This window comes from Thermobia domestica, chromosome 8, assembly GCF_964235325.1.
Source record: "Thermobia domestica chromosome 8, izTheDome1.hap1.1, whole genome shotgun sequence".
Lineage (NCBI taxonomy): Eukaryota > Metazoa > Arthropoda > Insecta > Zygentoma > Lepismatidae > Thermobia > Thermobia domestica.
The window spans coordinates 79,501,553-79,525,658 of record NC_137461.1 but is presented as its reverse complement, the minus strand read 5'-3'; the positions used below and the strand labels follow the sequence as shown (position 1 = coordinate 79,525,658).

Here is a 24,106-nt window from a genome sequence, read left to right as displayed (position 1 = left end):
TGATTCATACTTATGTTTGGTAAAATAAAAAAAATAAAAAGGGAAAAGTGTAAATACCAATTTTGATGCCTTTAAGATTAAGAATTTCGAAATATGGACGCCGTATAACAATAGTAACCTCTATTATCCTCTTTTTCCAAATAAAATTTCCAAAAATCCTTCCTTAGTGGTACCTTACATTGCAGGTTCTATAATACTGTCCAAATTTCAAGTTTCTAGCTTTAAGAGTTTGGTCTAGGGGTTGATCAGTCACTCAAAGACTTCTTTTATATGGCCTAAAAAGTCAGGGAAGAAATACTATACAACACCAAATTTGGTATAAAACTTTGATATCACAGTATAAATTCCAGCCATTAAACAATGCATGACAAAACACTCCGATTAGTACATGGCAATTGACTGACAGAGAAAGCCGACAGTGTAGAAAAAAAAAAAGCGTGCACCTCAAGCGCTGAGGAACAACTTGATGTTTGCGCTGAAGGCAAAAGTGGAACAGTGTGTGCCCGCGAGCTAGCCGCAGGGGCTGTATACACAAGACTTCCTACGGTCTGCTTTGCAGCGAAAAAAAAAGTGCACCTGTTTTCGTCAAAAGGTTAAAAAGAGAAAAAGAATAATAAAATTAATTGAAGAACTTATCTTTATATCATTATAGACCCAGAAACCACAAGTCGAAATGAGTAAAATGTATGCAGTTGTGTTTTCGGGTATACACATGAATATATTGATACAAATGACATGAGGTGCATATTATTAGTATATATATATATATAATATTATATGGGTGATCCCTAAGGGAATAGACATATTGGAGTCTTGCTTAACCTTTTTGGCCCCGAGCATATTAACCACCCCAGCAAAATAAAGCAAACTAAGGGGGAGGAAGGGGGAAATTCAAGTGGAAGGAGAAGCTAATGGGGAGAGCAGGTGTTCTAATATTCTTGTAGAACAACTTAATGTTAAGATGGTGTCGATGCGGAGAGCTCCAGGTGAGAAGACTTTTAACACACGAAGTGGTGACAATTTCCTTCGAAAAAGAGATGTCGTCAATAGATATTGCCTATACAAACTATATTCCCTCTGTGGCTATAACGGATATCATGATACTTGTATATTTACCATATGTTTAATTTCCTTTTGACCCATTCCATTTTGATTGTCTCCTAACAAAAATTTGATGTTTATTTATTTTTTTTTTCAGTAGAATAAGATACAATAAAACTGCCAAAAAAATGGTTTTGAAAGCATAGTCAGAGGAATTATGCACCTCTGCTGTGTTGATGTTTGGCATGTTCAGTGGATATTTTACATGTTCCTTATATATATACGTTGAAATAATTATACTCATTCGTGTACGAGTTATTGTTTAAATGCATTCTTTACCGGGAACGAACCTTCGGTAAACATTTACTTCTATTGCCGTTTTATTCTTCATATCTTTATTGATTCTTTCTTAATTTGTTATACCAAAATTTTCCTATATATATTTTTACCAGTTGACTTATATCAAAGTTTCCTGTATTTGTTTCTATCGGTATTGCGTGCTACATGTAATTACAAAATACTTGTAATGGAGGAACAAAATTGGATCCGAAAATGTGATCTGATAAGCAATAGTAACTCATATATTCTATATTTACCAGTTCAATATTGTAACTACCGTACATGATTGTAGGAAATTACGAAATATGCTACCCTTGTGAGGTCGATAGTGGTAGTTAATAAACGTAGTAAACCTTTCGGGACATGCCATGAGGCCGAAGGGGCTCATTGAAAATTTAGTCATCACCATACCAGAGGCGCACCCACAGAAGAAGGGTCCACCAGATCCGGACCCCCCCCCCAAAAAAAAAAAAATACTCCCTAACGGAACATATATTTGTACACTTTGTCAATAAAACTATACTTGTGTAACAAGGAAATGATTGATATAGCATGAAAATTTGAGTTTACGCTTCATCTGAAGTGTCTCTTATAAAAACAATCTAGTTCTATCATTTTTTTTCCTCAAAATATAGGTGGAAGTATTTTACAATAACTTATCGGCTTTTCAACTGCAGAATAATACCTGTTCAATATTACATAGAAGTAGTAGCTTGAAGTATTGGATCTCCCCCTTCCCCCCCAAAAAAAAAGCTTGGACTCCTCCTAGCAAAAGTTTCTGGGTGCGCGCCTGACCATCAGTCATGTATACCCATTATAAAGAGTTTAAGTATTGAAGTCGTTTTGAACTGAGGATAGAACGAGAAAAATTTTCCGACCGCACCAGGAATCCAACCTGGACTCCTTAGTAGATGGGCAGACACCTTACCGACGACACTACCACGGCTTCGTATTCCAGTGTTTTGTGTGATTATAATGATGATACCTACACATAAAAATTGCTTTGATCTTCTCGACCATAAATACATATTTCGTTACAACTATTTATTTACCGGCTGTATCTTAAAACCCGGAAATTGATAACAGTAGAGAAAGAATCTTGCCGAAAACGACAATGCTAAACTGTAAAGTTTCGAACACATACAACTATCTTCTTCAGTACAAACAGCAGGTATTTATTTATCGGTATTGCTTTATAGTGTGTTGTAGAAGAAGGAAGGCGCAACTGCAGTCTGGCGACAGGCCTAATACCCTTCGAAACAGCAGGAACAATATTCCTGTCAACGTTACGCAAACGATGCAGCCGTTCGGCATCATATTACGCAATCGTTAAAAGACAAAGAGGCAAAATATATAACAAACAAACAAACAAAAGGAAAAAAAGCTCACCGAATAGATATTTTATTGCGAGCATTATTCACATAGGCTTATATTGCGTTAAGTTGCGTCAAAGACCTATTTTAATTCCGATAGTATTTTCGACTCCTCTGATCCATTCTGCCTTCTCTTGGCAATTGTTCTTTTATACCATAGTAAATCACAGAATATCTTTCATATATATTGCGGTTTACATTACAAAACTTTGAACTACAATATATTTCATTTTTTTTTACAACGTTGAACAGCTTATGCACTTAATGCAAGAAGACATTGTAGCAATAAAATCTAGATCCAGAAAAAACTAAGTTTTATCTCCATAGGTAGTAAAGAAAGCATAAGACACATAAAGTATTGTGTACTTAACATAGTGCTTTAGGTAAGTTCAATTTAATGTTGACAACTTCGCATTAGTCAAATGAAATCACGCATGTAATGAGGTCAAAGGTATTTACTACCTACATTTCATTGTCTATGTGTGTGCGCGCTTTTAACACTCTTTGCAGTTAAGTTTTAACTGGTGGTAGCTCGCTCCAAGTACAATATACGAGGAACACCAAAGAAAATAAACCAAGATATTAGTTTACTGCTGTAAATTCGCGAATCGTTCATAATGGATGTGTTTGCCTGTTTTATCAGAATATTATTTACAAGTATCATAGGCAAGATAGTAAACACTTACGAAAGCTGTCTCTTTTTCTTGTCTTATGTATAGATACGTTTCACAACGTTTCCTTTAATTTTTCTCTCCTATTTTCCATATCTGTTCCGATACATTTATTTTTTCCATACGTAGTAAATTTATTATTTTTCTCTCTTTCTTTGTAAATGCCTTCCTTCCTTTTGAACGAGGTGAGCATTTGCTTAGCTCCACTGAAATCGAACTTGGATCAACAAACAGGGGGTAACCCACGGGGGGAAGGGGGGTGATCCACTGAGTCCAAAACCTACCAAAACTTCCTAACTCAACATACGTTTGTACACTTTCTCAATAAAGCTATACATGTTTAACAGGAAAATGACTGATGTAGCATGAAAATTTGATCTTACACTTCATCTGTACTCTTTCTCTTATAAAAACTAGTATAAGAACTTATATAATCTAGTCCTATCATTTTTCTGAAAATATAGGTAGAAGTATTTTACAATTACTTATTACTTTTAGATGCAGAATAATACCTGTTCAATACTACGTAGACGGCTTGTGGCTTGTAGTATTTAACCTCCATCCTGTAAAGTTTGGACCTCATCCAACAAGATATCTGAGTGCGCGCCTGTCAACAAATATTTTGAAACCAGAATGAATATATATCTTTCATTTTGATAAATATTTCCTATAAATCTTGTTTTTTCCTTGCGACGAAGGGCATTCTGCTAGTGCAACAAAGGCTCTAGCTGAAAATGTAAGGAAGCCTTATTTGCTTATTACCGAATTCGATTCTCGGTTAGAACTAGCATGTTATTTGTCACTTGAGAAAGATTATTTTGAGGGAAGGGGAGTAGAAGTTTGTTAATGAAATGTGATGAACAGTTTCCAATTTTTTTTTTTTTTTTTATTTGAAAATATAGTAGAAAAATTCTCTTTCTATGAAAGAGAAACCGACGTATACTACGGAAAACTAGATGCGTCAGGCAATTTCCTCCTCTACTTTCCAAACTACAAATAACTAACACACTTTTGGAAGTTTTTCAACAATAGCTACAAGAGCAGAATCGTATTGTGATAAAGTAAAAGAAAGAAACATACGTTGTAACTATAGTTATTAATTAATTACAATTTTGTAACTTAACACACTATACGACTTTTGTATCTTAAAAAAAATAATAATGAAAATACTAATTCCGCAATTATTACATTTTTATTGTACTTCAAGAAGTTGGATACTACTGTGTTAAAATTCAAACACTTAGAACTGTACACTGAAGTATGTAGAGAATTCTTAATGTTATTGTCTCAATGAAGAACAACGCATTGTTTTTGAACCTCATTTATTTTGTTTCTCTGTGTAAAGTGTTGAAAAGGTGGGGATTTACATGGCTTTAAAAGCTTAATACTATACAGTACATACAGAACTTAATTTTTTGATTCCACAGGTAAGAAACTTAATGCACATGTAAGCCTTGTCTAGGCTATACATGAAAATGAAAATAGTTATTAAAAGAATGTTTTACATGAAATGAGTATAATTTGGGTGTTTGGTTGTTAGTGTCGCTTGCATTCAATTGCCCCTGCTTTTAAAGTTACATATATATAGTATTGTACATGACAACAACGATCCTTTCTCTGTTTGCAAATTTTTGTGGAAAGGGGGAGCAATAGAATGAAAAGGATGGAACTAGAAAATCCACCAAAATACATAAAGAAGACCGTTAAATAATAAAAAAAGTACTTCCTACAGGATTCAGGGCACAACTGTGGTCTTAATACTACAGCTTTTGATATCAAAGCATCATTAAAAAAAAAGTCCCATGATCCAAATGGTTTGTGGCCTTGAAGGCTTTTGCTCAGGTTAATTTATAGTTTGAGTACATTGTTTGGTCATATCCTTTTCTTGTTCTAACACGTGCAAAAGGGGAAAGGGTATAGGGAGGGAAGCAACAAGAACAACGAATGATAGAAAAAAAATAGGAACACCACTTTTCCTTTCTTCGGACTTAACAATAGCTTCGAATCCAGGGCTTTTGGGCGCCTTGCAAGCAGGCAAACCTTAACTTCCAGCAACATAGTATGGCATCGAGGGAGTTACCCTCTTTCCTCCATAATACAATGGTAACTCAACTTTTCTATCTCCCTCTCAAATATGATGGCCTCCATTTTCTGAGTTGCGTTGAAGATTTCCCGCCCTCCCCCAGTGCCTCAACTTCGGCCAAGCGCACAAATCCTCTGCAGTGCATCCTAACATTAAAGGGATAAACCAATCCGCAGTGTATATTTCTTTTCGCTTTTCACTTCTATATTTTTGAATGGCTCTATAGAAAGTGGGTTTGCTTCGAGCTAAGGTATTCGTGGAACTCTAGTAGAAGTTTGAAGCGTTTAGTATTGGTTAGAAAAGAAAGTGGACCATATAAGGAGTCGAAATCAGAACTACTTCGGGCCAAGCCGTTATGATTTTTTATGATTTATTATAGTGGGTTACGATCAGTGAAAATTGTCGTCAAAGTTAACAGAACTTTTTTGTTTTAGGTGGGGAAAAGAAAGGAGTCAATACGTGGAAATCATACTTTCTGCTGACAGAAGTATCATATGCCAATCAAACTAACCATATCATTAGCTAACTTGACTTCTATTAGCTATCTTTTGTTTCTTGTAAATTTTCTTTAAGAAGAGAGCAAGAAGTTATGCCAAATTTAGCGATAATTTCAGTCGAATCTTACACTCTGGAAAGAACAAAAATCAAACTGACGCTTTAGAATGTCGAGAAATTCAATATTTATTAAATTATCAGTAGACCATTATCTCAATTTTTCAAATTTTAAAAGTAATAATGTGTATAAAATATACTAAAGATATGCTGAATTGGTCATCTGTGTAGTTTAATTTGGCCGTAATTTGTTGTTATCTATGTAATCTGTTGCTAAATTAGTCCCTTATACAAACAGGATAATTTTCTCCGAAACTAACCGTGGGTAACTTAGAAAAGTTTAACTGTAAATGGAAGAAAACCTGAATCAAGACAGAACCCGAGTTATTTTTCGTTAGTTGGACATGAGTTTAACATCTCTTTTCTAAGATACATTTCTTTATTGTTCTGAGATAAGTTTAACGTTTCTTTTCTTTTGTGAGATAAGTGTAAGATTTCTTGTGTGAGATAAATATAACATTTCTTTTCTTGTGTGAGATAAATTTAACATTTCTTTTCTTGTATAAGATAAGCTCTAACATTTCTTTTCTTTTGTGAGATAAGTTAAACATTTCTTTTTCTTCTGAGACTAAATCATAGTTTTTGTTTAACATATGAAGTCCTCTTTTTAGCACTGAGGCTACAATTACACACGTAAACCCATATCTTACTGGAGATCTAAATCACATAAGCTCCTACCGGAAACCAAACCCGTGTCTCCTACTTGAAAGGCGAGAACGATAACCACTGAATCACCACTGAGTACATGAGATGGTGTCTGTAGCTTAGGGTGGGATCACACATGATACTTTTTCGGGAGTTTCTCAGTTAACTGAAATATAGTACGTAAACTATTAAAAAAAAGTCAATTAGTAAACAGTAGCTTCCTTCATACAAATAAGTAAATGTATTATAATGTAAAATGTTTACATAAGGAAAATGATTATATGCTATCGTACATATTAGCTGAGTATGTATGTGTGTGTCTACTTTGGATGGAGGAAGGAGCGAAATAGACGCAAAGAGAGAGAGAGAGAGAGAGGAAGAGAAAAGAGAGAGAGAGAGAGATAAATTGAGCTAAGAGGAAACGCAATGACTGGTCGTTGGTCTTTTTTTTAGATAAATCGATAACAAAAGCAATCGATAGTGATTTATCCCCAGAGGCATTAAAATATCGATCATATATATACGAAGGAAATGCAAACGAAGGAGAGAGAGACAAGGGGTAGGAGAATAGAAAGACGAGTAATAATTAATAAAAGCGACGCGAAGGGCCATAATACTGAGGGAGGGAGAGGGAACAGAGAGAGAGAGAGAGAGGATGAATAACTGTATAAAGGGAGGGGGCAAGTGCGTGCGTAAGAAGCGAACGCAATGGCAGAACATGCGAAAGTGGTGAATTGTATTGATAGCTCACAACACCAAAGGTATTGATTGGTAACTACCAAGCGATTCTAATATGACTCATGCAGAAACACCCAACTCAATACATTCAATTGTTTTCTTCACTTTTAAAATTGGTGTGTTCCGAAAGAATTTAGTATGCACTAGAAAAAAGTTACTTTGCACTACGTTGAAACCGAACTATAGTTATGAATGAGTATATGCATATCATTATCGTTTATCAATGTGCTTTCTTAATGAGAAACCTAACGATTGAAAGGTGGAGAACCAAAATTTAAAAAAAGAAAGTTTAATGTGCACTGCACAGTCATGTTCAAAGGAACTGTAATATTATCTCGGAATTAAAGTCTCTCTACTTTCACCTGAAAGTAGGATCTGTAGGAATCTACGTTTAGGAAGCTTTAGGAATTCCAGTGGATTTGAGGCTTTCAGAAACTGATTTCCTAGTTTTTTTCTTCCAGTGTTTTCCGAATAAGCGTAGAAATGGGTATGACCTTTTATTGTGTTGATAATCAGTGCCGTACGCAATGGACTTCAAGATATCATGGAAAAATAAACATTTAACATATTAAGATATATATGGAAAAATCATGCTTGTCCTCAAACGATGTAAGATTGAGTATTTGAATCCCTTTTGATGAAATTCTGCATACACCATTGTTGACAATTATTTGTATTCGAAACACTATTCGTAAGCACCCTTTCGTGGCTAAGAGGGTAATTTTTTGTGCATGTAGTCCGGGTTCGATTTCCGGTGGGGAATGCAGTACGTAAGCAATACCTTCCATATCATATAGTCTTGATACTGAAAAGCAGTGGCGTACGCAAGGAAGGTGTCAGAATTCCCCCCCCCCATGAACAAGATATTATCGAAAAATAAACCTTTACTTAGAGCGTTCGACTCACGTCCACGTGGTCCTGGGTTTGATTCCTGGCCGGTGCTTCCCAATTTTCGGCGTCCATTCAGCGTCGTGAGGCAAACTAGGGAGTCACGTGAATGAAAGATGTGACGGCTACGTCACTAGGCTGGACGTAATTAAGCTGATTGCTGACAGATGGTGTTGGAGTGGCTCAAGCCCTCAAATGGCCTGTTACGCCATGGTTTAAACCTTTAATATATATATACAGAAAATTCAGAAAGGAAATGAAGTTGAGTGCTTAACCCCCTCCCCCTTCTTCAGTTAAACAATTCTCTGCGTACGCCACGGCTGAAAAATGTGATAAAGTTAAACTACCCGTAAGGTTAAAACAATATTTTTTGTTTTCATACTCAACCATCCAACTAAAGGTGGGAGCAACTTATAAAAGCATGGACATCACTGAATTATTTTTATACAGAAGTTTAACAAGAAAGGTTTCGAAGGGACAGAATATTGCATTTTTTTTTTTTTTTAAGTAGGGCCTACGTATCTTAATATATCCACAGGCAAATAATGTTCTTTTTAAGTCTTCACACAACACTGGGCTTATATAAAGAACGGGAATTGCTGTTTTAATTGGATCCTTGAAATCAGATGATCTGTGTAAACATAATATATGCGATACTATGGAATTTATGCGAATATGATTATAATACTTTGAAATCGGATGAAAGTTTTCGGGAAACCCTGTATTTGCTTAGCAAATATGCATTTGTAATTCCCGTATTGATTCTTCTGTTTGCAATATGTGATTTATAATAACAGTTCAGAAATGGATTTGGCTACAGGAGTACTGTATTGTATGATGACAGCAAAGAATTAATTATGTACTTAGCGAGAATATTGACATGGGAAACAAAGTAATGTGTAACGTACAGTACATAGAGTCTCTCTATATGTATATAAGAATAATACGGTCATTTAATTTCTATTACAAGTTCACAAGATCAAGTAGAACAGAAACCTAGGACATATATCTTCAGGCGAACTAACAGATTTTTTTAAAAAATTGTTGATTTATCTATTTTATATTTTTAAAAAAAGACTACGGGATTTTAGTGGTAGAGCGTAGATTACGGTTAGAATAGCTCCTGGTCGTATCCCACGCAATCTCTCTTCACTGGTGAAACGGTTAGCGTGCATGTCTTTGGTGAAAGAAGCGCCGGGTTTGATCCCCGGTGGTAGAGCATCAAACGCGTTTCAGTGATTTGAGATCCTACTTTATAAAGAGTAGGTCTCATCCTTGACAAAGGACTAAAAATCAATCAATCAGTTCCACTCAATGGGGGCAGTAGTTTGTTCATGGGCATTTTTTTTTCGGTTTTCTCTCACTACTTTCATTTCACTAACTCATATAATTTCCCATGCCCTTTGTCATGTAAGACATCAACTACATTATGCTGAATAAATAAATATTTTATTTTATATAATCTTTTTGTAACTAGAAAATACACTAGGTTTAACAGTGGGAAACGGTAGGCTAATTAACTGCCAACGTTGGCCTCTTCATCAACCATTTTCCAACAAACTGAATGACATACAGTAGACATAACAGTGGGAAATGGTAGGCTAATCAACTGCCAATTTTGGCCCAACGTTGTAGTTGGCCTCTTTACTCATCATTTTTCAGTAAGCTTAATGGCATACAGTAGGCTCAATAGTGGGAAATCGTAGGCTAATCAATTGCCAACGTGGGCCCAACAGTGGGAAATTGTAGGCTAATCAACTGCCAATATTGACCCAACATTGTAGTTAGCCCCTTTACCGATCGTTTTCCAACAAACTCAGTGACTTAAGTAGCCGCTATGAAATAATTTCAAATTGCGAGTAGGAAATTCGAGATCGAAAGTGTTGGATAAATGACGACAATGGGACAACATGTACTTTAAGCTACATCGGGCCAACATATTTTTTTAACTTTATTATTTTTTTCAATTCCCAGTCATGCCAACCATCAACCAACCAAATGTACTCGTAGATATAAAGGATCATTCTGTACCAGTCTTGGCAAATTTCTGCTTACAGCAATGCAACGCAAAAAATTGGAAAACAGTCGTTATAACTGCTATTCCGATCATTGCAAAGCGTTACGAAATGTGGCCTATAGTTCGTAGGAACTATTTTACAAGGCTTGTAAGATTGCATATCTTACGTAATATATGCGTATCCCATATTGTGTATCTTAAAGTATAAACAAACAACATATAACATTAAGGTGTAAAAGAATTGTACCCATATGCAAAAGCGTCCTTTTCTCTCCCCTGTCACTCCCAAGCCCCGCGGATTCTGTTCCCCGCTCTTACTTCGTTGTTCCCTGCCGTCGTATCTCTTTTGTTTGAGAATAATTATTGATTATCGGAGCCCGAGGGTGATTAAGTCTCCATTCCGCTCGGGCCTTTGCTTCTGACAATTAGACAGATCCTGCTAACTCCGTATTGATTGGGTTGGGGTTCAGAATGAGAGGAGGAAGGGGGTGTCTGTCGTTTTGAGATGGAGGAATGAACGAAACACGCTAGCTTACTAGTAGTACTAAAATCAGTGGATAGGGGTATAAGGGGGAGGATTTTCAAATAAAAAGGAAAAGAAAATCGCGTGGCGTCTGTTGGGGGAAAGGAAGGGTTAAAACTATAGATGAGAAAGAGAGGGAGAGGAGAGCAAAAATAAATGCTGGGGATACAGACAGAGCAGAAGCGAAAGAAAATGTCCGGTGGCAAACGACAGAGAAAGCGATAAGGAAAAAAAAACTGTGTGAGGAAGGGAGAGGAATGACGTTTGAAATCTGTTCCCATTTTGGAAGATTTTCCCGCAAACACCATAATTTCCCTCCCTCTTTTGCTGTTTTTCTACCCCTCGTACTTTGTTCTTCCCCATATCTTTACTTCCGTAGAATTAAACGTTGTGAGTTCTTCTGTGTTTTGTGTACCTTCTGTGTTCATGTCCATGCTTTCTTTTTCTTTTTTATTATTTGCTTTAATTTTTTCTTCTTTTTTTTAACATTCTGGATCGGACTTTTTTTCCCTCTTCGTAGTCTCACTTTTTTATTATTATTATTTCGTCGCACTGTTCCCTTACTTTAGTAAATATCATGTCTTACTTCTTATTCCCGTCACATGGTAGCGCTAGTGTCCAGATCTATCGTGCTGCTCTCTTACGGCATGTCAAGGTGATACTTTCTCAGTTACTGTATCCAAGTTTTCGTATATAACAAAATACAATAAGTGTTCTGAAAACATCGAAATTTCTTTATCAAAGAATTTCTATAAAGCAGGTCATGTTCAATTGACATTAAATGAAAGATAAGCCCAAGTATCGAATAATGTAGATGTACAATTAGAATATATGAAATTCAGATGAATACAGGAAGGAAAATATAACTACGGCATGTGTCTATATATATATATAGGCACAGCAAAACAAGGGGAGAAAATGTTTATGCGCATAATAGATACACACAATGTAGAAAGTTCATAACCAGCAAATTTTAAGAATTTAATATATGGAGAACAGACCTATCGTAAGCAAGGTAGCAAGCAGGCTTTGTCTAGCAATGTTAGTCTGCTTAATTCCACCTTTCTCTATATAACAACACCATAGTCCATAGCCTATCGTATGAATGGTCCATTTGCCTTAAACAATGGCCCATAGTATAGTTATTGAGACGAATTATTATTGTAATGCTGTATTATTGTAAGTTTTCAGTAATTCGTTTAAGTAACATTGCATCTAACCACATTTTCTATTCTTGTATCATTACAGATTTCGCAGCTGGTGGAGGATGTACAGAGGCTTCAGTCCAGCCTAAGCAAACTTCAGGAGAGCTCAGCTACGCAGATCGCCCGCTTAGAGGAGCAACTGGACCAAAAATCACAGCACATCGCGAGGCTCGAGGCGCGCCTTGAATCCCAAAGGGATTACGAAGAGGTTAAGAGGGAGCTTAGGTATGTTAATTTGAATTGAACATTAATGTAAAATGTTTTTTAAAAAATGTACTGTAATAGAAATAATGTAATTTTGTATTCAAATTTTGATGGTTGAGAGATAAGTTTATTGCATTTGCAAATGCAAAAGTGTGGAATTACGGCAATACCTCTATCTTAAAATTAAGATAAAATAAAATAAAATAAAATAAAAAATAAACGAAGACTGTGATTAGAAACATTTGTATGACATAATCCAGAGAAACAAAGCGCTGTTCATTATTTTAGGACTATTATAATAGTTAATTTGTATTAAAGAAAATATAACAAGTAAAGAAAATATAACAATATAACAATCACTTTCCCAATAGCTTTTATTATTTTTTTAAGAATGTTTACGGGAGTGTTTCTTGTCAACACAGAGGCTATATAAAATCATGAAGGTGGAGTTTAATATGAGGTGTGAATCACGTGAGAAATGAAATGAATTCTTTTTCAGTTTTACGTCTCACAATTATGTCCTTTAGGCTAAGGGAGACGGATGGATGATTAAGGTAAGTGAATGGTGATAGAAGAATTGGTGGAATGAGAATGTGGTAGAAAATGGGAGTACCCCGAGAAAACTCACGGACACGATGTTGTGCACCACAAACTTATTTGGCCGGGAATCGAACCAAGGACCCCATGTACCAGAGGTAAGCAAGCGCTCTACCACTCAGCCAACGTGTTTCCTGAATTACATGAGAGATTCGAACGCGAAGGTCACTCGTACCAAAGGACAAGAACGTTAATTATGTATCTGTGAATGGGTTAATTAATACCATACAGTTGATTTGGTACAGCATTCCATACCATACAGTAAAATTATGTCGTGTTTGACAATCCCTTATATGGCCTTGTAAATCAGGCAGCATACCTGTAAAATCATTATACATAAACAATAGCTATGATTTACGCATTTCTTTCAATCTGTTGGTGAATATTCTGCTTGAAGACATGTTTTAGCCCATTTACCTTAACGTAGTTAATCCCAGTAGAGCGAGGATAGGGTTGCCAGTTCCTTTTCCCTGTGGTACCAAAAGGGATATGGCAAACTGACAATTAAGAGCTGAAGTAGAGAAAGTAGCTAAGAATTAAGGTAAAGGATACCTTGTATGTAAGAACTGAGTAATTATGATTTTATTGCATAGGTAGTCGCTTGCACACGTCAATTAATTATCTTCTGATGTAATGCACTCTGACTTACTATACGAACAAGGAGCCGGTTCGATTTGCAGACGATTTCTCCACATATTAGTACTCCACAAACGGACCACTTGTATATGTTAGAGATGTTAACCACGGGTGACCAACTTAAAAACAGATTTAATTCTATTGTAAATTTCCATAATATCTCAAATATTTATTACTAAAACTTACAACATTTTATTTATTTATTTATTTTTGTATCTTTACAGTATATTGCGATCAATTGAGTTTCCCTCTTTACCTGGGACTGGAGAAAGCTCCAGCAAACCGTTGGAAATGCTGCTTTTGGAGAGAACGAAAGCTCTCCAATCAGAAAATACGGCGCTTAAGGTCTCGAACGCAGACCTTCAAGGTAAGTGGCTCTGGAGATACATTGGAACCAACACCAATATACGTGTATCTATGAAAAAAAAAAAAGGAAAATATGTCTTGTTGTTCATATGCTAAGTTAATCTACGTACTAGCACTTCTTATTACATTGGTTTACTCACTGGAATGCTCTTCTTGCATCATATCTTTCCTCTTTGTTCCAATATATGTATGTCTCTTTTTTGGGGTGTGGGAATGCTTTTGTGTTGGTTATATATATATATATTTTAAGTGTTCTAAATAGTCATTGTTCATACTTAAATAGGATTTTTTTTTTTTAAAAAAAAGCTACTGGCACTTCATGGTGCTTGCTGTCCTGTTCTATAGGATTTATTTCTTAAGTTAACATTTATTTTTTCTCCATTATTACTACTACTAACATTATTTTATATATACATTGTATATGCATACTGTATTTCTTTTTATAACTTTACCTATCTTTGTTATGCTTGAGATTTTGTTCATTTTTTTATGAATTGTTTTGTTTGCCACGATAGCAGTTCATCCCTCCTATCTTCCAATACCTTCTAAAGATTTATTTATTTATTTATTTGCCACTATAAAACACCTAATAACCTACATAGCAGCACCTGATGTGACGGTAATTTTTGGAAGGGTTTTCGTGTAATTATTAACTAACTGAAAAAAAACTATTTGTATTTCTCTTGAAAATAAAAACTGGAAAAATACGATAAACTGCTTTATTCTGGCCAAATAAAGCAGATAATCGTATTTAAGTTTCTTTTCCCCCGCGGCGCACTCTTAGATTTATTAGATACATTAAAATATATTGTTTGAAGATACTCAAAGATAATGCAGCTTTTATTATTTAATTATTTATTTATTTAGATGTTGTATCGTATGCTTATGAGTAGAGTAAAAATAACTCTTTTATTAGAGATAATGAAATGATTGCATTGTAGAAGGCATAGCTCTGATTGTTGCTTCTTAACAATGTTTGATCAGAGTGGAAAAAGTATTTGATATCTGTTTACGTAAATTGACACATTCAATAAAACTATTAACGGAGCTACTTGGATTGGATCATATACTGTTATAAGATGGATCTGAAATTAATTTTAAATTATATTTCAAATGGAGACAACATTATTTAATATATAGTATAGATTAAGAGGGTTGATCCCTTGCACTGTGCCACGAATTTCTTTTTATTCCAGAGAATTTGAAAGACACCAGAAATCTGAATGAATAGTCTTTATACACTATACAGATTAACCATAAATGTATAATTCTTTCAAACGTATTTCTTGATATTTCGTGGCTATATATTAGGATAATATTTCAAGTCTACTCTTCAAGTAATTTTTCGTAAATGGTATACAGGGTGTTAAAAAAATGTGACATCATATTTTGGGAATAGACTCCTCACATAAAAATAAGAAAGAAAGTCCATATGAACCTGTGCTCAAACGTGGATAGTTTCGGAGGTATACAAAAGTGGATAGTTTAATTCAGATCCATTTTTGAGCACAGGTCCATAAGAACTTTTTTTTTTTTTTTTTTTTTCATGTGAGGAATCTGTTCCCAAAATATTGTGACACATTTTTGCAACATCCTATATACTTCGTTTTTGCTCGCGTAATAATTTTCTTTATCTGATTATTATTATTTTTTTTAAAAAAACAAAGTGAATCTTTATAAAAGTTTGTTACGTCGTTCAGAGATAAAACTTGGTCAACGTTAGGGACCGTGAGGAAGCTCGAGAATTTCGATACTCGATCAATTGAACACTCACAACTGATGTTGAAATTATTTATTACTTCTTGTTTGTCTATTAAAAAAAAAACGAAAAAGTAGACAAGAAATCAGAAGATATATATATATATATATATATATATAATCTTTCACTCATTTGTTACTGTTTCGATAAGATAATATTGTCTTCATCGTACCCATAACTTTTATAGTGATACTTCTGATTAAGGCAATTATATATTGCCAAAAACATAACATAAATTTAATAATAAGTGTTTACTGTGGTCAGATTTTGTTTTCATTTAGGTGAGATTCCAAAGCTAGCTTGAGAAACATTAACATATATTATATAACATGTAAGGTATTAATACTGTGTGCAAAAGAGTAGCAAGAACAAACCCTTATGAATAAATGAAACCAACCTATATTGTTAATAATCACTGTGCAAATTTAATCCTATGCCCCATTATTTGTTGTAAATTTTTATTACGACATATATAATCAAAATACATTTTTTCTAAACGAAAGTTGCAGTGAACAATTTTTTTTATTACATTACATATGCACGAATATTCATGTTGAAAATGAATGAACTTAGTGGTGTGTTTAAGGAAAGAATTTCCGGATTTTAACACCATTTTTCTCGCTTTCAGTAACATAAAACGGAAGTATAAACATTTACCATAAAGCTACAAATATGATGTGATTGAGTGTTTGAACCTCTCTTTGATGAAATTGCGTACGCCACTGTATATCCATTTTTTAAATGAACTTATTCTCAGACAGCTTCAACTACAAACAATAATCCTTTTCAGAAAATCTTGAAGAAATTATACACCAAATCTATTGAAAATGGGATAAAAATTACGAAAGTTCTTGTCCAACAGACAGACAAACAGACATAAACACAAAATTGAATGTTATGTCGACTGGTATATGCTGGCTTCAGTTAAACCATTATGTTTTACACTAACTTTCGATGTATAATCTGCGGTTTTGCAATTGTGCATTGACAAAAAGTCAATATTAAAATCTGTTTTATTATTATTCTTATTATTAATGATATAGATGAATGTAACCAGTCACCAATATTACTTGAAGCAAAGTATATATGATTAGCTTTCTTTGGTGAGAGAAGAAAAAATTAAATAAAAATAAAACAAAATATCAATATGAGGTGAAAGTATATTGATCAAAATGTTGTAAAAAACTTTTGATTACAGTAGCATAGCTTTGCCTTCAATATTGCAATCATTTCTCTCTCTAGTGACTTCTATGTATACCCTCTCATCTCTTTTGTTTCTTTTAAAAAAAATCTGTTTTTTCTTGCACGTTCATCATTGGCTGTAATCACTACTTTTCTGTTTTAATGATGATTGGATGCTTTCATATCTTTCATTTTCTTTTGAGAAATAAAAAATAGGGGGGTTATATTGTTAAAAAGAAAATCCGCCACTATTGTGCAATTAACTCTTCCAGGAAGTACTACGTCACATCTGGGCACCCAGCCGATCCTCTTTCCTCCCCCTCTCCAAAATGTGGAGACCTTTGGTTCATTCCTTGGTGAAGAGATTGTGGCAAACTGGAGACGCTCTTTAGAGCGATCTATACTTAGCCAAAACGCAACACTTCACTCACCTACAGATCAACAGCAGCAGCCACAACAACAACAACAACAGGATAGCCCACCAAGTGATAAAATGGCTGGGCCTCCATCGACTCCCACGTCAGCACCACCAACGAGCAGCATCGCAACGTCTGCAGCAGCCTCATCCTCATCCTCATCGTCATCGTCATCGGCGACAGCAGCGACAACGTGTACCAGCACAACGACTCCCACTCCGACACCGACCTCAGTCGCTAGTATTACAAGTCATCATTTGGTGAACGGTAATCCAAAGACCCCTCCAGAAGAACCTAATAGTGGTGGTAGTGTTGTTAATAGTGCTAGTGTTATGTGCAACAACAACAACAACAATAATAATAACAATATTAGTAATAATAATATGAACAGTAACCCTCCTCCTCCAGCACTGATCAACAACGCAAATAACAGTGGCGTATCGTTACGCGAGGACAAGAGTCCCTTCCGGTTCGACGATCGAAGCCCGTTTCGCTTCGATGAACGATTGGGCGAGTCTCTCATCCCTAAAGGTGACCCCATGGAGGCACGACTCCAAGAAATGCTTCGGTATAACATGGACAAATACGCGAATCAGAACTTGGACACGTTGCATATTGCTCGTCGTGTGCGTGAACTTCTGTCAATCCATAATATAGGCCAGCGACTCTTCGCCAAATATGTTTTAGGACTGTCCCAGGGAACTGTCAGTGAACTTTTATCCAAACCAAAGCCATGGGACAAACTTACTGAAAAGGGTCGAGACAGCTACAGGAAGATGCACGCCTGGGCCTGTGACGAGAATGCTGTTTTACTGCTCAAATCTCTCATTCCCAAAAAAGGTGAGCATTGTCTATTTCTTACGATTTACTTAGATTAGTATATAACTAACTTATTAAATGGGGAACCATGAGATTTTGCAAAGGCAATCCACTAGTAGCAGCATCACAACATAAAAGTATTAGCACACTTGCTTTATATACATATTTAACTAAAACAAAAGTACACAAAACAAAGTGCTACAATACAGGCCTCATTGAAAGTTTAAGGAGCAAAAATTATACATTTAGGTCAGTTAGCAACTATTTAAAAAAAAAAAAAAAGTATAAAAGGTGTGTACAAGAACATTTTTAATCAAGAATTATGATATAATGGAACTGTTGGGAATCAGAGTAATTTACGAAATTTAAACTAATAATAATGAAAAAAATTGTTGACGTGGGGACACATGTCACAAGAATTTATGGAAAATAATAATGGATATTCGCGTGGGAAAGTGGGCATCTCTACATAATAACTGCATGTTGTACGGTATCCAATAGAAGATTACCTAGGTAATATTACATTCAGCAAATCACTGTAAGAAATTGCAGTCAAGTTTACAATGTTTTTTTTTTTTTTTGGGGGGGGGGGGTTAAATTTATAAAATAAATAAATAAAAATAAACTTATGTCTAAGTAATAGAAAATCAAATGTAACTGTGCTACGTAGTTGACAGCCAAAAGAGACAATAAGAAAATGGTCTCTTGATCATTGCTTTACTTACAGTGGGGAGTTTAAAATTGCCAAATATTGCAAAATAACATGGTTCCATATATATATATATATATAATTTTTATTTTCTTTTAAGTCGTCAACTCTACTAAAACTCTGTAAGCTGTAAAGCTACTTCGACATATGTTATGAATGCTTATTTCGAGCAGTAATGATCCATGAATTTTTGCCAATACTTTAAGTAACTTCAGTTACTTTAGGAAAATTTGATTAAAAAAAAAAAATGTTATTTTACTTCACGTATATTCTAATAGTACTAGCGATGTACTAATGCAGTGTAGAAATTGTTTACTCGTCATAGTCAAACTATATGAAATATTTCAAAGGATAAACTTCAAATTTTCGTTTATCAGTTCTTCATTCAGTATTAATACGTTCGTGTACTTGAATAGTTAAGATGTTCAATTTTTTCGCATATGATCTCAGGTTGGATATCTTTTGCAGAAAAGAGACGTAAGTGTAGACTAGGCATTCGGATGTAAACATATGATTGCGAGAAACTTTATGAATGGAATGAAAAGAAAGCTGAAAAGTCATAAAAAATTACGACAATGTGCTGCCCACACATCATTTCCCCAAAACAAAACCCTGTCAGGCCGTGTTCGATTGTAGGATTTAGTAGTAAAATACTTTCGTTTCCTCTCAATAAGATATAAATACTTAATTCTGATTCGTGTATGAGTTTCTTAACACACCTTTTCCTAATTGATGTATCGCGCGAAATTTTATTATTATTATTATTATTATTATTTTTTACTAAATTTTAATCCATCCAGAAAGCCTATAGGACTTGACTTACATTTTACCATAAAATAAATTTTGAGACAGGCTGTACTAGTTACATCTGTAATGGCAACAGAGAAGCTAAATTCTATATAAAAACTTACAGTCACTACTACTACACAGAAACTTATAGCTTTATACTATTACAATTTGCGTTGTTATTAAGTTAAAAATAATAATAATAATAAAAATCAAATGCATCACTCTGTCGTAGGCGCTCAGGAAAGTGTGCCGTGTATTTAAATTAGGTTGAGAACCATTATCCTAACCAATTAATGACTTGAAATAAAATTATTAGTAACAAATGATAATTAAAGAAAATTATAATGTTAATCGTAACTAAGCAACTTTATGTGGAGAAGGGAAAGAAGAAATATTAACTGACTTCATTTTCCATACAGTTAGTGTTGTCTTGAAATTTTCTGTGTTATTCCGGAAAGTTAGTTTTGCACATGAACTTTGTTGTCAATACACACATTTAGAGTTTATAGTTAGGTTCATTAGTGTACCGTAATTTCTAATTGATGCAATTGGATGCTTATCTATTAACCGAAACCGTAAATATAAATTCTCACACTTTATAAGTCCAAAAGCACCAAATCTACTAACGGTTTCGGAGCACCCTCAATCCTTCCTCAGCATATCTAAAGAAAACGAGTTACTACATAAAAGACATGATATTTGAAATTTTCTACTTATCTTACTATCTCACTACAAACATTTTCCCATCATTTTTTACTCTACAGGATGGAAAAGCAGAAAATTTCATACATTATGTCTTTTACGTAGCAACTCGATCTCTTTAGATGCACTGAGGAAGAGATGAAGGTGCTTTGAAACCGTTCGCAGATTTGGTGTTTGTGGATGTTTGTACAATTTTTGAGATTTTTTTTTATTTATTTACTGTTAATATTGTACTTTTTTTTCTTTGTCATAAACTATTTCTTACCTTAATCTTGGTTACTAGCGCAGGACTCAAACTCAGTGCAGTTTTAATTAAAATAGGACTAACATATTTGTTTCAGTCACAATGCTGCATCTTTTAAATTTTCTTTTTGCTAATTAGAACATAAATTAACTTAAAAAAATAATAGGATGCATATAAAACAATCATAACAAACATCGAGTACTCACTCAAGCATTCAAATGACAATTTGAACAGAAACGTTTCAGCAACAAGTTCTCTGCCATCACCGGTATTTAAAAAAAAAAAAAAAAAAAAAAAAAAGTGATCGATCTTATTAAATGTAGAAATAATGTATATGCTTTTTGAAGTAATGCTGATAAATTTCCTCCAGCAATGTAAATTTTAAAGGGCTGTGCACTGAAGAGGACAAAACCTTGTCGCAAAAAAGTCTTCTTTCAGAGCGCTGCCGCTAAAAAGAGCGCTTAGAGTGCGCGCTTCTAGCGTGGAAAACCCGGGTTCGGTTCGCGGCGGGAACTCATGTGGTTCGGATTCCACGTTAATAAGTAGGTCGACGTCTCATATAGCCTCGCTGCTGAACGAGACGTTAAACCCAAAATCAACTCGACTCAACAGCTTAGGTGAGTAATCTTGGCATAATCATACCATTTCTAGTGTCGAATTTCTCATATAAAATTTCCAACTTTTAGCAGGAAGTAAAGCCTTTCCTTTAAATACGTATAACATAAAATACTTTTAAAAAAAGTGTGAGTGTAGCATTTTGTAATGGAGTTTTAATAACAAAGCATGAATCAAATTATGATAGAATCGACTGAGATTTTCCCTTTCTTTCTGTGTCAGTCACGGAAGAACCACATCTACGGACATACACACAAACATATATACACTTTCTCTGCGCTAAGTTACAGCGACTGACTCATTAACGATCATACAATGTCATGTTCCTTGATTACAACGTCCGAGTATAGCAATTTTGCCTCAAGAGTTACATAATTCAGGATGAAAACTCGTGTAATATACACTACAACATTAAATTTCTCACTTTACTTAAAACCTTCATTTTGTTTTTATTAAGTTAATTATAGTAATTTAGTCATAATTAGAGAGATTGCAGTTTTTCTAGGTTTCTTATATAGGAACTGTAATAATAATAATAATAATAATAATAATAATAATAATAATAATAATAATAATAATAATAATAATAATAATAATAATAATAATTGTTATGATGTTACAACTAGTCATTTTCACTAGTGTCCGTTATATTTAAAATTTTTGGACCTTTATCACGAATGAACTTTTATATTAAAAATGAAAGTATTTGTGATCCTTTTTAATGTATTATCTAGGCATTCGGTTAGTATAAATGATGTAGTCAGAGAACATTGTTTGGGTTTTGTTGTTTTGCATTCTTATGCAAACACCGAGGTTATGAGAAGACGGGAGTCTACTGTTAGTAGGGCTCCGAACCACTACCGGGCAGTGACGTATCTAGGGGAAGCAACAGGGTTTGTGCCCTTGGCGCCAGATTGGAAGGGCGCAAAATTGGGCGTATGTTGGGGGGAGCCGTTTGGTTTGGTTGGTGAGGGGGCGCTAAGGCGAGTTCTTGCCCCGGGCGACAACTAGCGTAGTTGCGTCGCTGCTACCGGGGCTTGAATTTAGTACAGTTGGCAGGTGCACAGAACATCATACGAGATCAACCCTCGTAGTATTAAGGTCGTTCCCCACTAAAGTATCTCGCCTCCCGAAAGAGCTTGATTACAGAACCACACCACTGGCTCGAGCCTAGATAACGTTATGTGAAAATTGTCAGACCCTTTTCTTCTTGAGCTATATAGAAATCTGTGTTGACCATGTTTTTAACTTGTCTATTTGTTTAACCTTGACACGAATATAAATTTCCTGTCATGCAAACAGTGGCTAACTTTCTTAAAAACCTAAGCTTACAGTATTTTGTTTGGGGAAAATGCCATACCAAAATAAGAGCGTTTAGAGATTAATATTTCAAAATTTGTCCAATACAATTGAGTGAATAACCTCAGTTCTAGAGATTCGAACTAGGTATCTCTAGAATAGTGGGTCTCAACCTGATTTCTATGACGATCCCTGTTTGGTTTAAAAAAAAAAAAAACTTTGTCAATTCAACTAATTGTCATTTGCCTCAATAGATGGCACGGGAGGTGTCTTCCCGCTTTAGGTTGTTGCCCTCATAGTTTTTGTTTTGAAAATGTAGGTCACAACTAGAGTGTGTGGCGCGCGGCTTTTCTAATCGGTGTAACGGTGTGTGTGTTCGTGTAAATTCAAATAATCTTACCAAAACCAATAGTAAACATTATATTCTATTATAATCAACTTTAGTATACATCTCTCTTGTTGTTTTCGATTCTTTATAATAAATTCTCATCATTTATCTATCAATTATTGTGTGTGCATTACGTACATTTTTTGGTCCACGCCGGACCGGATAAAGAACTAGCAATGAAAACAGTCCAAGGTCCTCCGGATTTCTAGTGGTGTAAATCGAACTTTTCTCTTCCCGTGTTCCGTTCGTCGTGTCGTGTCCGTTGTCTTTTCGTGTGTTCACAATGGAACAATTTCGTAGAAAAAAGGCAGTTGTAAAAAGAGAAGTGACCCGACTTCAGGGGAAAGTAGCGACTCAAATTCATAACGAAGACTTCAACGTGTCATTTTATATTGAAAAATGCAAAGAACAGGACACAAAATGTAGTGAACTGGTGAATGAATTGGAAACTGTTTGTGATGAATCGAACTATGAAGCGTTTGACAAAGAAATTAGTGAAATACAGGATAAATTAGAATCAATGTTAAGCAAATTATTGAACTTAAAAGAAGCAAGCAATGGTACAAACTCTAGTGATGCTAAATCTGATGTAAAGCTCCCGAAGTTAGAACTTCCTTACTTCAGTGGTGAGATACATGAATGGATGTCATTCTGGGACTTATTTAGTGCATCAGTACATAATAATCAAACATTGACAGGTGCTCAGAAGCTACAGTATTTAAGGGCTTCTGTGCGGGGTGAGGCAGCAAGCCTAATTCATTCGATTCCTGTAACCGGTCAAAATTACGAAGTGGCGTGTACTCTGTTAAAAAACCGATATGAAGACAAAAGAGAAATAGTGAATCAAACTCTGAAGAGACTTTTCGGTATACCGAAAGTGAGTGAAGTGTGTGCATCTTCATTAAGAAAACTTGTGGACATAACAACAGAATCTGTGCGTGTGCTAAAGGCACTAAATGTGCCTGTTGAACACTGGGACGTAATTCTTGTGCATGTGACATGTGAGAAACTTGACTCAGACTCAAGGCGTCAATGGGAACTGTCGTTAACAAGTACGCCTACCAGTGGTGAATTACCATCATTCCAGTTATTAACTGATTTTCTAAATCAGCGAGCCAAAGCGCTAGCTGCAGCAGCGAGTGCAGATACAGATCAAAGTGCATCAACATCCCAAAAAACCCCTTTCACCATCAAGAACAAGCCCCCAGGTGTTTTTCATAAGACCAGTGGACTCCCAAAACATAAA

At 34.9% G+C, this 24,106-nt stretch overlaps 1 protein-coding gene across 9 annotated transcripts in view; it reads left to right on the top strand.

The window, feature by feature from the left end:
• The window catches only part of ct (homeobox protein, cut), a 219,367-nt gene that overhangs the window by 141,866 nt on the left and 53,395 nt on the right, over window positions 1-24,106 (top strand). For 8 of the 9 annotated variants that reach the window (XM_081768631.1, XM_081768635.1, XM_081768636.1 and 5 more), the window contains 3 exons: window positions 12,179-12,360; window positions 13,797-13,939; window positions 17,152-18,135. In XM_081768631.1, the coding sequence (XP_081624757.1) occupies window positions 12,179-12,360; window positions 13,797-13,939; window positions 17,152-18,135 (1,309 nt within the window). The remainder of the gene's footprint in view (window positions 1-12,178; window positions 12,361-13,796; window positions 13,940-17,151; window positions 18,136-24,106) is intronic. The other variant, XM_081768634.1, reaches the window with a different exon arrangement.